This window comes from Xyrauchen texanus, chromosome 29 (genome assembly GCF_025860055.1).
Source record: "Xyrauchen texanus isolate HMW12.3.18 chromosome 29, RBS_HiC_50CHRs, whole genome shotgun sequence".
NCBI lineage: Eukaryota > Metazoa > Chordata > Actinopteri > Cypriniformes > Catostomidae > Xyrauchen > Xyrauchen texanus.
In genome coordinates, this window is record NC_068304.1 from 36,153,383 (window position 1) to 36,167,945 (window position 14,563).

The 14,563-nt window shown below is 37.7% G+C and overlaps 1 protein-coding gene across 2 annotated transcripts in view; it reads right to left on the reverse strand.

Annotated features, from left to right (window-relative positions):
- LOC127623186 (F-BAR and double SH3 domains protein 2-like) overlaps positions 1–14,563 on the reverse strand; it is a 112,766-nt gene that overhangs the window by 36,580 nt on the left and 61,623 nt on the right. For both annotated transcript variants that reach the window (XM_052097505.1, XM_052097504.1), the window contains exons 4-6: positions 6,777–6,856; positions 4,134–4,278; positions 3,888–4,021 (exon numbers count right to left, since the gene is read on the reverse strand). In XM_052097505.1, coding sequence (XP_051953465.1) covers positions 3,888–4,021; positions 4,134–4,278; positions 6,777–6,856 — 359 coding nt within the window. The remainder of the gene's footprint in view (positions 1–3,887; positions 4,022–4,133; positions 4,279–6,776; positions 6,857–14,563) is intronic.

The following is a 14,563-nucleotide window of genomic DNA, read 5'->3' on the forward strand; positions in this document are numbered from 1 at the left end:
AACTTCATTGCCATGACAACATAACAGTAAACCTTGTGATCCAGCAAAAATGACGATTTAAACACTTTTATACTAGTTAACTTAAATAATACACAAGTTTTAACAGAAGACTTAATGTAAGTGCTTTTATAAAATTATAAGCTTCACATTTCTGCCTTTAAACCCTCCAAAAATTGGCCCCATTCACTTACAAATCTAAATCATTTTTGTGGTAATGAACATTATGCCAAAAATGCTGTTGATTAAGCTGAATTTATATTGAACCCAGATTATTCCATTAACATGAAAATCAAAAGTCCAAATTGGAATCTTATGGCAGTTCGTGTTTGTTAAAATTCCATCTGGATTTAGTGATTGTGTTCATGTCTTCTATTTCATGCTGATCACAGAGCACAGTTTATTACTGAGGTTAAGAGTTCCACTGGGGTTGATTCAAAGAAAAGTTTAATTCAATCACAAAGTTGCGTAAAACTTGCATTGCTGCTCTCTGAAGGCAATTTGAGAGTACAAATAATATGTTATTGTGGGGGGGGCGTGGTTGAGTGACGCTCTGTGGAGAGTGAGGTCGGGTAAGGATCATCACCTGGCAGTGTTTATTTGTAACACCTGTTTCTCGTTGCAGCGAGAGCTGAGAGGGGTTTTAAGAGCGTCCCAGAGGACAAGGGAGAGAAAGCTCCACACACGCACATATATGGGATTTGTTGGAACGACACCAAGAACGAGTGTGTTTATTTTCTGTTTGAGTGAAATATAAGATACCTGTGCTCCTGAACTCACCGCCTCCTGCTTCCAAACCAAAAGCTCTCACAGACGTCAATTATAAATGCAATCTGGTATTGATTTACAAATTACACAACTAAAATTATAATCAGTAAAGTGATAGTTTAGATAACACCTTTTAAGTAACCTAATGTAATTACTATTGGATTTAAAGAAAATCTCATTTTAACTGCACCCGTTGGCAGTTTTTTGAAAAACCAATAGGTAAAGTAATCGATATGTAATCATGTTATCCATAAGAAGTAAATAATTTGACTCACATTTAAAAATATCACCTAATTACAAGTACCTGACTTTTGCAATCATGTATTCCAGGTTACATGTAGTCCATTAATTTGATTACACACTTCAGTAATTTAGAACAAACTGCATTGAAATCTGCAGCGAACCCTATAGAAGTTCACATGAACCGTAAATGGTAAATGGTCTGCACTTATATACCTTTTTAACCTTAGCGGTATTAACCTTAGACACAGTGTTAAGCGAAAGCGCTTAACACTGCATCTCATTCACCCATTCACAAACACATTCACACACCAATGACGGCAGAGCTGACATGCAAGGCGCTAGCCTAGCACTGGGAGTAACTTGGGGTTGAGTGTCTTGCCCAAGGACACTTTGGCATGTGTAGTCGTGTGGGCCGGGAATCGAACCACCAACCCTGGGATTAGTGTCCGAGCCGCTATACCACCTGAGACGCAGCCACCGCAGCGTAACCCAGAACACCTTTTCAAACCGACTCAGGTGTGGTTTGTGGGTGTACAAAATATTGTACCAAATGTCGAACTGAGTCAAAAGCTCTAGTTTGACAGCAGCCTAATTCTAATTCCATTTTACTGCTAATCATGCTAAACAGGGCAACGTCAATCACCAATATCAATTGAAGCGACTCAGAGCGAGTTCAACACCACAACACTGGACTAGCCTCTCTCTGTCTAATCCGGTCTTGGCATACGCTTTGAATTGGCAATTCTAGTGTGGGTACAAATGACCCTTGAAGATGGAGAGAGATGCTTGAGTGTGTTTAACGTTTTCTGCAGCGGGCTCATAAATTGCTTTGAACAGAGACGAGTATTCCTACAGGGGGTTTAAATATCAGCCAAAGAGCTGCATATTTCATGAACGCAAAACGACACATCTTTTATGTCTTCGGCACTTTGAAGGCTGCAGACACTTTGAATCCTTGACTTTGCCTTTAATATCTTCGACCAAGTGGAAAACTATTTCAGCAAAACAGTTAGGGATGTGCATATTGGCATTTTCAAAAGTGACTAGTCATGGGTTGTCTGAACGACTAGCTAGTCATCATGCCCACCAGACACCAAGCGGAAACATTTCTGTCAGATATATTGATTAGGGATGTGACACTACTTGACAAAGCCGTTCTGATGCTGCTAGTCGACACTGGAATTACAAATTGGTTAATACTTCACCCCCATTAAACTGTTTGTACACACTTACAGAGGCTGTGCTTAATGCCATATTAATGTTACACATTTTAAATATAATTAATAGCACAAACATTATTTAAATAAAGAGGATATCTGGAGCTGATACAAAGTTTAATTTCACCTCAGACTGCGTGCTTCTTCCCTCTCTCTCATTTGCGGCATGCAGGAAAATTTCCTCTCACTAGACAAGAAAATTCAGCAGAGTAGCTATAGAAATCCCTTCGGTGGTGGTGCGGGAAGTGGATTTCTGAAACGTTGACTTGAAAGTCGCTATGGATGTTTCGACATTTGAGTCTTCTTTAAATCTGTGCGTGCTTTTAAGTTATTTTGCCGGCAATTTTTTGCGCAGCTTTTTCTAACACGGGAATAGTTGCCTCAGGTGAGTCACGTCCTGTATTTCACCCCCCTCCCACCCGGTCAACAACTTTGGGGGCATTCTCATTTAAAATATCATACCACACAATCCACTACCTGTTAACCTCTATATGAAAGTGAATTTGAACTGTCAAGCTCCATGAAGGACAAAAATCACAATAAAACATAGTAGATGCAACTCCTGCACTGTTTTTTTAAACCATATGATCACTTTGTCGATCCATTGATTTAAGTCAATACATTGATGTATATAGAGCCCAACTAAAATATGGCGAGTACATCAGTAACATTAAACTTCATTGGTTCTTGCGCATTTTGGGACCAAAAATCTCATGACAGCATGACACCAGAACCAATGATGTTTGATGTTATTGCCATGTCGCCACATATGATTTGGGCTCTTTATACACGAGTTGATTAATGATTTGATTTAAGAGTGAATAATGACTTAAATTTTGGTCTGTTCATAAACAAAGTGATCGTATGGTTTAGGAAGACTTGGAAAATAGTGCACAGGTCTTATAGACTACTTTCAAATGTGTGGTTTGGTCCTTCGTGGAACTTGACAGACCAGAGTCACTATTCACTTCACTGTCAAGATTTTTTTTTTCCTTTGGTGTTCAATGGAAGACAGTCACATGGGTTTGGAACAAAATGAGGGAGAGTAAATAATGACAGAATTTTTCTTTTTGGGTGAACTATCCCTTTAATGACGCCAAATGAGAAATACAGATATTTCCAAACCAAAAAAAATATTAACCAAAAAAAATAAAAAATAAATATATATACACACAGACACACACTTCTGTTTATTAGCCCAGCGCCCACTGTCATCAGATGATGCTGATCATCTCAAAATTATCAAATATCGGCCGATAATTTTATCTATCCAATTAATTAATCTATCACTACTAAAGACATTTTATGATGCAAAACTACCTCACAAACTTGCTTAACAGTTTACTAAAGAGTACTGTTAGCATGTCAAAGCACAGCATGCTGTCAGCATGCCAAAACCCTTTAAAAAGAAGTTCTCTCTCTACATTAATTTCATTCCAAGCAACAAAAAATATTAAGTAAAATGAGGCAAATATTAAGATTTAATAACTATGCTGACTAGTTGAACTTTCTGACCCATCCCTACTAATAGTGGTTGTTTAATACCCAGTTTAACACACGATTAATGGGGCAGCCCTAAAATGGTTCATGATAAGTGAGTGTTTCTGATGTGGGCACTTTTGGAACTCTTAACTTTGCACCTGCAAGGGTACACTCACTTACTTGGACTCAATATCAGCCTTTTCCCGGACTGCCTGGGCCATCTGCTCCAACTCAAAATATTTCTTTTTGGATTTGGCCAGATCCTTCACTGAATCCTGGAGCTCAGCTTGGGTCCGACCCAGCTGCTCAATGCACTGAGGGCGGCCACCACAGGACAGCAGAGAGAGAGAGAGAGAGAGAGAGAGAGCGGCGGTTAGAGAATTATATGAAAAATCAGGGAATGTGTCCATATGGAGAGGTCCGTACCTTTTTCAGCTGCTGTTCTTTGTAGAGTCGTACCGTTTTGGCGGGGTCTGAAATCTCGTTTTTGTAGTTGTCGCAGACGTTGAGACGAGACTGCGTAACTTGCATGGTGCCTTCGAGATAAGCTCTCCATACTCCATACACGTTCCTACAAGAGGAAAAACATGGTTTCTGATTCAAAACGCTATTTCTGGGAAGGTAACTCATTATGAAAGTCTATGAAACTTGACATAATACAAGTTAAAGAACTAGCTACTTCTGGAACTAGTTTTCTAAATTAAAGTCCTATTCTACAGAAAAAAATCTTTGTTTTAATAATCTTTACATCTTTCTTTGGTGCACCGGACTGCCTGGGCCATCTGCTCCAACTCAAAATATTTCTTTTTGGATTTTTTGGATGCATAAGCAGAAATAACAATTTTAACCGATAATAGGGTCAATGACATGATGCTCCTGTTATTCAAAAATACATACAAAAACGTACACAAAACAATTGCTTGAATACACGTATAGTATGAAGAACATGCTTTCAATTTAGGATTTTTGGCATAGGGCTGGGCGACAGGACGATGTAATCGGATATTGACGATATCTGACAAATATCCCAATGTCGATAGCCACACTCATTTACAGACATTGATCGACAATATCGGAAAATTACAAAACCCTGAAGCTGGAAAATCTGCAAATATATTAAATCCAAGCACAGGTTATGAAATGACCACTCCCAAAATGCCGGTAGCATGCATCATGCACATGACAGATAATTTTGCTCAATTACTAGCCACTGTAGCAGGCTGACTGTAAGACACCTCAGAATGATACATGACAAGAAATGCTGAAAGACACGCGCTTGAAGACACGTACGTTTGTTCAGAAGAGTGAGCATGTCTCATACACGGGCAGTGGTGGCTCAGCGGTTGAAGCTCTGGGTTACTGACCATAAGGTCTGGGGTTCAAGCCACAGCACCGCCAAGATGCCACTGTTTGGCCCTTGAGCAAGGCCCTTGACCCTATCTGCTCCAGGGGCGTCGTATCATGGCTGAGCCTCCACTCTGATCTCAGCTTAGCTGGGATGTGAAAACAAATACCACTGTATATACGCAAAAATGTATGTATAATGTGTGACCAAAATAAAGGCTTCTATTCTATTCTACATGCACATACAAAGAGTTCTCACTCTTTCTTTACTGTATCAGTCGTCTGAAAACTGTTTGCAAGAATAGTGTCATCTATGAGAATGCTACAAATGTCCTCAGCCTCAGTCCACCTCAGGAGGTGCTTAAAGTTTATTTAGCTTTATTTCCACGGAGCAGTTCACGCTTAACTCAGCAGGTTCACTTAATAGACTATCCATGTGTATACAACCCAAAAAAGTGAACCTAAAATGTATTTATGTTTTAATCATTATTATAATCTTTATCATTATCATGATTGTTTACATTTAAAATTGCATTTAGATCTTAAATAGTAATTTTTAGATGGATACTTGCATGACGGCAAATGGAAGGTTGGTTATATTTGTTGTTTTTTTACCACTTCATCATTTTAATTGGTTTTTCATTTAGTTTGAAGTGCAATTTGAATTTTGAAATATCTATAAAGCAAAATCAATAAAGCAAGAATATTACCCTGATCCCTCGTTCCAGGGTTGATGATGTAATCGGATATCACAACATTTTTTTGTCTAAAAATATTGTGAACATATTTCTTGCATATCGCCCAGCTGTACATATACATTTTGTTGTTATGTGATGAGTTGACCATAAAAAAAAAAAAAAAAAAAAAAGAACCCCTTTAGAGCCACATGACTGTGTGTAAAGTTTTTAAAAATTAACAGATATAATTTTTTTTTAATGAAAAGACTTTTTGTTAAGGTCAAATGGATGACCTATAATACAACTTCTTGATATTTGTAAAAACAAAATTAATAATAATAATAACTTTACTTAGATTTAAGTACATCACCCAAAATACAGAGTCTGGGACAAAGTAAAATTTGAGTGCCCAAACATCACACAAAAAACTCTGAACCTTCAACCAAAACTCTTGGATCTTAACACACCACCAAAAGACATGGGTTGTGTCCCCATCTTCTGATTGGCATCGCCAGCAGGTGGGTGTGCCTTTAAGACCAAGTCTATACAATCTAGAGGGGGTCCAAAGAACCTATGTAAAATCTTCAATTTCATAAGGTGAATAATTAGTATTATAATTATTAAGTTGTGTACACTTATTGTGTAACATAATATTCCAGGTGGAAGGAAAGAATCTAATACCTTTTTCTTGATGGTTACACAACTTTACTTTTTTCAAGTCATTAAATATATTTATTTATTTGGTAGAAAATGATACATGTTTCACCTCTCCCAACCTGTCCAATAAAATCCTGATGGTAAAATCATGTCCTGCCCTACATTATTCCCCACTGAATAATCAATAAACTCTGAAATACATCACATTATTAACAAGACATTAATTAAGCCATTTTAAAAGGGCATCTTTAAGTGTTGTAAGAACCAAGAAAAATACAGCACCACTGTAAAGTGCCTGGAGTAAAAAAACAAAAAACCCTGTAATAAAACATCAAAAGAATCCTCCTGATTCCACCTTGAGATTCGAAAAGAATCTTTGTAGTGAAATCACCTGTAGTCTGTTCTCTGGTCGTCTGGTTTGATACCTGGCCAGTCCCTCTTTAAATACTGACTCGCCAACTTCTGGAGGGCCTGAAAAATATAAACAAACAACAGAAAACAACGTTAGATGCCTGAGTGCATTCATGTGGTTATACAGCATCCCGTCTAAAAAAATAACAAAAATTGCATCCCAAATCATTAGGGCTGAGAATTGCCACAGACCTCCTGATTTGATATAACAATGATATTTCCTAACTGGTTTTTGATAGAAAAGATTCATACATATTTTTTGTTAATTCCTTTTTCTTAGAAAGAAATGTCTATTGAAGAACAGTTGTGTCTGAAATGACAGCTGTTTTCACTCCGTAATAAATCATTTGGAGGTAAAAGGCAAGGATGCACAAAACAACCAATCAACCAGTCAGTGTGTTGTCTGAGCTTGGCGACTAGTTAGTACAAAGGAACCCACGTATAAGGATGCATTATGTCCATTTGTATTCAGCAAATAAATATCTACAATGTATCATTTTAACTTATCAAATGAATTTTGTTATTTTAGAAAATAAAATATAAAACATACAATAAATGAACTGTGCCTTTAAGCAGCTTGGAAAATTCTAGAAAATGATGTCAAGCCTTTAGACAATTAGCTTCTGATAGGAGGTGTACTGAACTGGATGTGTACCTGTGGATGTATTTTTAGGCTACCTTTAAACTCAGCGCCTCTTTGCTTGACATCATGGGAATATCAAAAGAAATCAACAAAGACCTCAGAAATAAATTATGGACCTCCACAAGTCTTGTTCATCCTTGGGAGCAATTTCCAAATGCCTGAAGGTACCAATTCATCTGCACAAACAATATTACGCAAGTATAAACACTATGGGACCAAGCAGCCATCATACCGTTCAGGATGGAGACGTATTCTGTCTCCTAGAGATGAACGTAGTTTGGAGCGAAAAGTGCAAATCAATCACAGAACAACAGCAAAGGACCTTGTGCAGATACCGGAGGAAACAGGTAGACAAGAATCTATATCCACAGTGAAACAGAGTCTATATCTGTGGCTGCTCAGCACAGAAGAAGCCACTGCTCCAAAACTGCCATATATAATAGCCTGACTACAGTTTGCAAGTGCACACTGGGACAAAGAGCTTACTTTTTGGAGAAATGCCCTCTAGGTCTAATGAAACAAAAATGGAACTGTATGTCTATAATGACCATCGTTATGTTTGGAGGTAAAAGGGTGAGGCTTGCAAGCCGAAGAACACCATCCCAACCTTGAAGCATCATGTTGTGTGAGTGCTTTGCTGCAGGAGGGACTGGTGCACTTAACAAAATAGATGGCCTCATGAGGAAGGAAAATTAAGTGGATATATTGAAGCAACATCTCAAGACATCAGCCAGGAAGTTAAAGCTTGTTAGCAAATGGGTCTTCCAAATGGACAATGACCTCCATACATCCAAAAATGGATTTTGAGTTTAAATGTATTTGGCTAAGGTGTATGTAAACTTCTCACTTCAACTGTATTAGGCTAACATAGGCCATTACTATTATCATAATGATCACTTTGCATCATACAAATGAAGGCTAAAGAGTAAACTTGTTCAAGAACTATTTCTGGAGCTGTACTGAATTATGACACCTGTATTCACCTGTAGTCCCAATGTCATTGCATGTTATTTGCAATTGGCAACCAATTGGCTCGGTTGCTACGGTGGGTAGAGTCACATAGGGTTAACCTCCTCGTGGTCACTATAATGTGGTTCTCACTCTTGGTGGGGGCCGTGGTAAGTTGTGCGTGGATGCCGCAGAAAATAGTGTGAGCCTCCACACGCGCTATGTCTCCGCAGTGATGCGCTCAACAAGCCATGTGATAAAATGCGTGGATTGACGGTCTCAGATGCGGAGGCAACTATGGCAAAACTATGCCACCATGAGGACTTGGAGTGCATTGGAAATTGGGCATTCCAAATTCAGATGATAAAAATAAAAAAATGCAGTGTCAGAATATGCAGAGTGACTCCTGAAAAATACTCTCCACAATGTACTTTAAATAAACTTTTGGATTATGCATTAGAACAGGACATTAAATCACAGAAGAGGATTTTGAGGTCAGACAGCGGTGGTGGAATGACCTTCCAAACTCAATCCGGGAAGCTAACTCACTCTCTATCTTCAAAAAACGGCTAAAAACACATCTTTTCCAAAAGCACTTAACCGGTCACTAAAAAAAATAAAAAAATAAATTATTTACATTGCTTGTTGCACTTAAATCTGTTTGGTGTACTATTCTGATGATAGTGAAACTTTGTAATATGGCACTTTTTGTACCACTGTCTCCCTAAGATGATTCGCTGATGTTCTTCCTCTTTTGTAAGTCGCTTTGGATAAAAGCGTCTGCCAAATGAATAAATGTAAATGTAAATGACAGTGAACAAGAGGCGCTTGATGGCTGTAACAGCCATTGAGCTGTCTTAGAACTCAAAGCATCTTACTTCTCGATCGCCAGCAAAATACACACTTGTAATGCGTAGTAGAAGTATGCGATCTAGGACAGCCTCATATGCGCATGTTTTGTATTTGTGAACATGAACTCAAAGCAATTAACATGCCATATGTGTGTTCTCATGACCCTGTCATCAAATGCCATTTGTCAAGAATTAACACATAAACACACCATATTACAAAGCAAGCCAAATTCCAATGACATATGCACATGCATACACACTCTGTGACATATGTTTGCTGTTGGCATGACGAATCAGGGGATGTGTGGTCTCCATTCGGGAAAGTAAAGGCCTCTGCTCCATATTACAGTTCCATAAGTGCACAACCGCCACCTGACAAATAATAAAACAAGGCAGATCCACTTTAACAATCACACATACTACTTTTGTACGTGTATGTTTTAGGTACTATAACTGGTCACCAATCACCGTTTCTCCATGTTGGATCAAAGTTTTGATTCACTAGTTCATTTCACGAGTGTCTGCCATAATTGTTTTACATTTTTTACATTACTTTTGCAAATAGAAAAGATTAGAAGAACAGGGAGCCCTGCAACAGATGTCATGGCCCCCACAAAGCTCCCCCTGAACATTATGTCAGTCTGAGATTACATAAAGAGACAGAAGTAATTGAAACAGCCTAAATAGATAGAAGAACTGTGGCAAAATCTCCAAGAAGCTTGGAACATCCTATCTGCCAACCACCAAGAAAAACTGTGTCCAGGTGTACCGGTGATTGGTGCTGTTTTAAAGGCAAATGTGGCCACACTGAATATTGATTTAACTTCTTATGTTTACTGGACTTTGTATGACATTAAGTGATAAATGAAAACTTTGTCATTATTTTTGAAGACATCCTGACTGTGCAACATTTTCACAAGCGCCTAAAACTTTTGCACAGAAGGACTTCATAAAATAAATCCATAAAATAAATTCTTAAAAGATCCATTAAAAAAAGCCAACCAACTTTGATTTGAAGATTTTTTTTTATTTGAAAGAGAAAAAAAATGTCCAGGGTGCTCAAGGAGTTCAAAAAAGTATATGAAGGTGCTCTTTGGGGTCGAGAGTTCAATGTCATGTAGAAAAAGGAAATCCAAGGCACTCTTCTTAGGAAAATAAAGAAGCCTTTATTGGACTGGCTATATCATGATAGAGAAAATAATTAAAACATGTGGGGGAAAAGATACAACCCACGCGTAGCGGCACAAACAGCCTTCTTCAGGGTATATTTTCCAAACAAACAATTTCCAACAAAGTGCGCCAAATGAGCTCTGCAGCAGCTGTCAACTTCCACTACGCACTGTGAATGGCACAATCGAGTCAGTCTTTCTGCACTCTCAAACAGCTTGTGTATTTTGTTTCTACTTATAATCAACATCTTTAAAATAATAGTTTTATTTTATTGTTTTAAATTCAATTGCATCATTCACAATGCTTCATGGGATTGTAGTTAATTCACTCATGAAAGACGATAAGTAACTTTGTCTTTTGGTCTGATTTAAAAAAATTAAAAAAAATGTAGAAAAAGGAAATCCAAGGCACTCTTCTTAGGAAAATAAAGAAGCCTTTATTGGACTGGCTATATCATGATAGAAAAAATAATTAAAACATGTGGAGGAAAAGATACAACCCACGCGTAGCGGCACAAACAGCCTTCTTCAGGGTATATTTTCCAAACAAACAATTTCCTCTTTTATAGATGCTAATTGGAAACACCTGGATGACAAATAGCCTGCACATACAGAGAAGGTCCACTGGGAGGTGGTTACAACAAAAAAAAATAAATAAATAAAAAAATAAATAAATAAATAAATAAATTCACAGAAAAGTGCTGAAATCTATTTCTTCATTTAAACCAGGATATACTGTGGCCTGTAATTCATATATATAAAAAGTTTCTCTCTGTAGAAGTAATTTTAATCGGTCACCACCCCGAATACTCTTTTTAAAGGGGTCATGACATGTTTTTTTTTATTGTATTATTATGTTCCCTTAGGTGCAATTATAGTATTAATATATTTGTTTTTTAAGAAAAACTTTTAAAATCTAGTGATTTATGACGTTTTCCCACCCTGTTTCTCATCCTCTGATTCAAACAGTCTGTTTTGGGGGCGTTTTCCATTTAAGACTTCAGTGTTAACGCCCACTGTTATGATTGGCTAACGTCAGTGCCTATGTATCAATTATTGACGCTCCCAGCCAGAACAATATGCAAGTAAACTAAGTAAAAACACTGTGATTATTCATAATGAATGAAATTGCGCTTTAAAAAGTAGTTTAAAGTTTAAAATAGATTACTTACAGTTTGCGTCGTCGTTGTTCCCAGAATAGTCGGCACGGACTTATCTTTGAGCAACAGTTTTCTGGCAAAGCCAGCATCATATTGAGATTTGTTCTCAAAACAGTCATCCTTAAAATGTACAGAACAAACGCTTAAGTTAACACTGCCGTGACTGGGACGTCCGCAAAAAATAAACTGCATCCATTTTTCCCTGACGTCTGGATCTTTCGGCAGCTTATTCAGAGGTTTTGTTTGACCACAGCCAGGAACAGCACATCTGTGTGGCATCGTAATTTTCCTGTGCACAAGTAGTCTCTGTCAGAGCTCGCTGTCCATCGACTGAACACTTGTGAGGCGACGGCGATACTGAAATGAGCGTAGTTGTCTTGCGCTTAAAGCGTAGTTATCTTGTGCTGGAGGCGGTCATATGCAAACGCTGGTACGTCACTTCTAACCGACACGTCACTTCTAACCATGAATCCAGAACGAGCTGTATTTTGAGCTTGATTAAATAAATGATTCGTTTAGAATGGGGAGGACGTCTTAAAATATTAAACTTGCAGGACGTTTTAATGATACAAAGACCTCTTATATACCAAAAGATCAAGGCAAATTTGGTTTCTCATGTCATGACCCCTTTAATCGTTTCTAAACCCTCAACCATTAGACCTTCTGGGTTACTATTGTGCACGTTTTGGAAGTGTTTTGCCATAGGGTAATCTAAATTGGCTTTTCTAATGGCATTCTTATGCTCAGATACTCTGTCTTTAAGACGTCTCTTGGTCCGGCCTACATAAAAGCATCCACATATGCATCATAACCTATATACCACGAAAGTGGTATTGCAATTAATGAATGTCTTTATGTCATACTTTTTATCTGTCTTGAAATTAAAAAATTCTTTACACTCTTTCATACTAGAACAATGATTACAAGACCCACATTTGTAAACTCCTTTTAAATGTATGTTAAGCCAGGTGGTCCGTTTTTCGGCAGGAAGATGACTAGATACTAGCCTATCTCGTAGAGTTGGAGCCCTCTTAAAACTTATTTTTGGAGATGCAGAAAATACTTCTCTAAGAACAGGATCACTCTTAATAAGATTCCAATTTGAATTTATAATTCTTTTTATGGAATTGGCCAAGGAGCTATATTCTGTCACAAAATAGGCCTGATTTTGTAAAGCGGATGGTTTTTTCTTCTTCTGGAATAACTCTAGTCTAGAGATAGCCTGGGCTTTCTTATAAGCATTTTGTATAATCTCTGTATGATAGCCCCTTTCTAAAAATCGGTTGGACAGAATTTTAGCTTGCACTTCATATTCATTATCTGTGTCACAAATCCGTCTAAGACGTTGAAACTGGCCAAAAGGTATATTATTCTTTAGCCAATTTGGATGGAAACTATCTGCTTTTAACATGGTGTTCCTATCTGTTGTTTTGCGATATACAGTAGTGTGGAGTTTCCCATCTTTACCAATAGAAATAGTTAGATCTAAGAAGTTAATAGTCGTTTTGGAATGTTCCATACACAATTTTATATTCCTATCATTATTATTCAAGTACTCATAAAATTGTAACAATTCATCAAAAGAACCTCCCCAAATCAAAAGAATATCATCAATATACCTCCCCACCATTTTATCTTGTCAATATACCTGTGTGGATAGACAAGATCACTCTCCCACAAACCTAAAAAAAGGTTAGCATAGTTGGGGGCAAAACATGCACCCATCGCAGTGCCCCGAACTTGGATATACATTTGGTCCTGGAAAAGGAAAACATTGTTCTTAATTGTCCATTCGGTAAGCTGAACGATGAACTCGGAGGGAGGCAAAGAGTCTATAGGTCTATTGGTCAGGAAATGTTGTAAAGCTTTTAGTCCATCATTGTGAGCAATATTTGTATAAAGAGATTCCACATCCAATGTGACTAAAAAAACAGTTATCAGGAACTTTCATATCGCTTAATACCTTCAACACATGAGTGGTATCCTGTATATAGGAAGGAAGTCATGGAACCAATGGCTTGATATGAAAGTCTATAAATTGAGAAGCTGGTTCCATAAAGGACCCATTGGATGATATGATAGGCCTGCCTGGAGGAGATTCAAGAGACTTGTGGATCTTCGGGAGCATATAGAAAGTTGGTATTCTAGGATGTTGACATAGGAGGAAATCATGCTCCTGTTTAGAAATCCATCCAGCATCCTTAGCCGTAAGCAACAGAACTTTTAATTGATCTCGTGTCGTCTATTGGATTGGACCGCAACCGTTGATAGTAATCTTGATTGTTAAGTTGTCGCAGGGCTTCTTCAACATATTTGTCTCTGTCCATTATTACCACTGCTCCTCCTTTATCAGCAGGTTTTATGAGTAACGACTCATTCTTAGTTAGATGATCTATTACAGATTTCTGGGATTTGGTCAAGTTTTCCCTACTTATTTTATTTGATACTAAGAATAGTCTTTCAATATCATAATCCACCTTCTTTGTAAAAGCAGTCAAAGTCACATTTGAGACTGGAGGCATGAAATATGATTTTGGTCTAAAAGAAGATCTTGGTTCTGTGCAATCATTTCTCTGATTATATTGATGATACCAAACTTTGAGGTGGAGACTTCGGTAGAATCTAAATAGATCCACCTTGGTGTTAAACGCATTGGTATGGTAAGTGGGAGAAAAAGAAAGTCCCTTGGACAACACACTCACATGGTCAGGGGTAAGAGATGTTTTTGATAGGTTAATTACCATCTGTTCTTGTTCCGGTCCCTGAGAATCCATGGTTGTTGTCTCAGTTGTTGTCTTTGTCCTTGACCGTTTTCTGCCTCTCATTGTTTTCTTCTTTTTATGTTGGGTTTGATGTGTTTGGGTCTTACGTCCAAAAAAATCAGACGTGGTGGAAGTAGCTGGTGAAGACATGTTAGAGATCGAAGTGGATTCTTCATCACTGGTAGTAAAATTGAAGGACACAGATCTCTGTCTTTGTCTATCTCTGTGATTGGG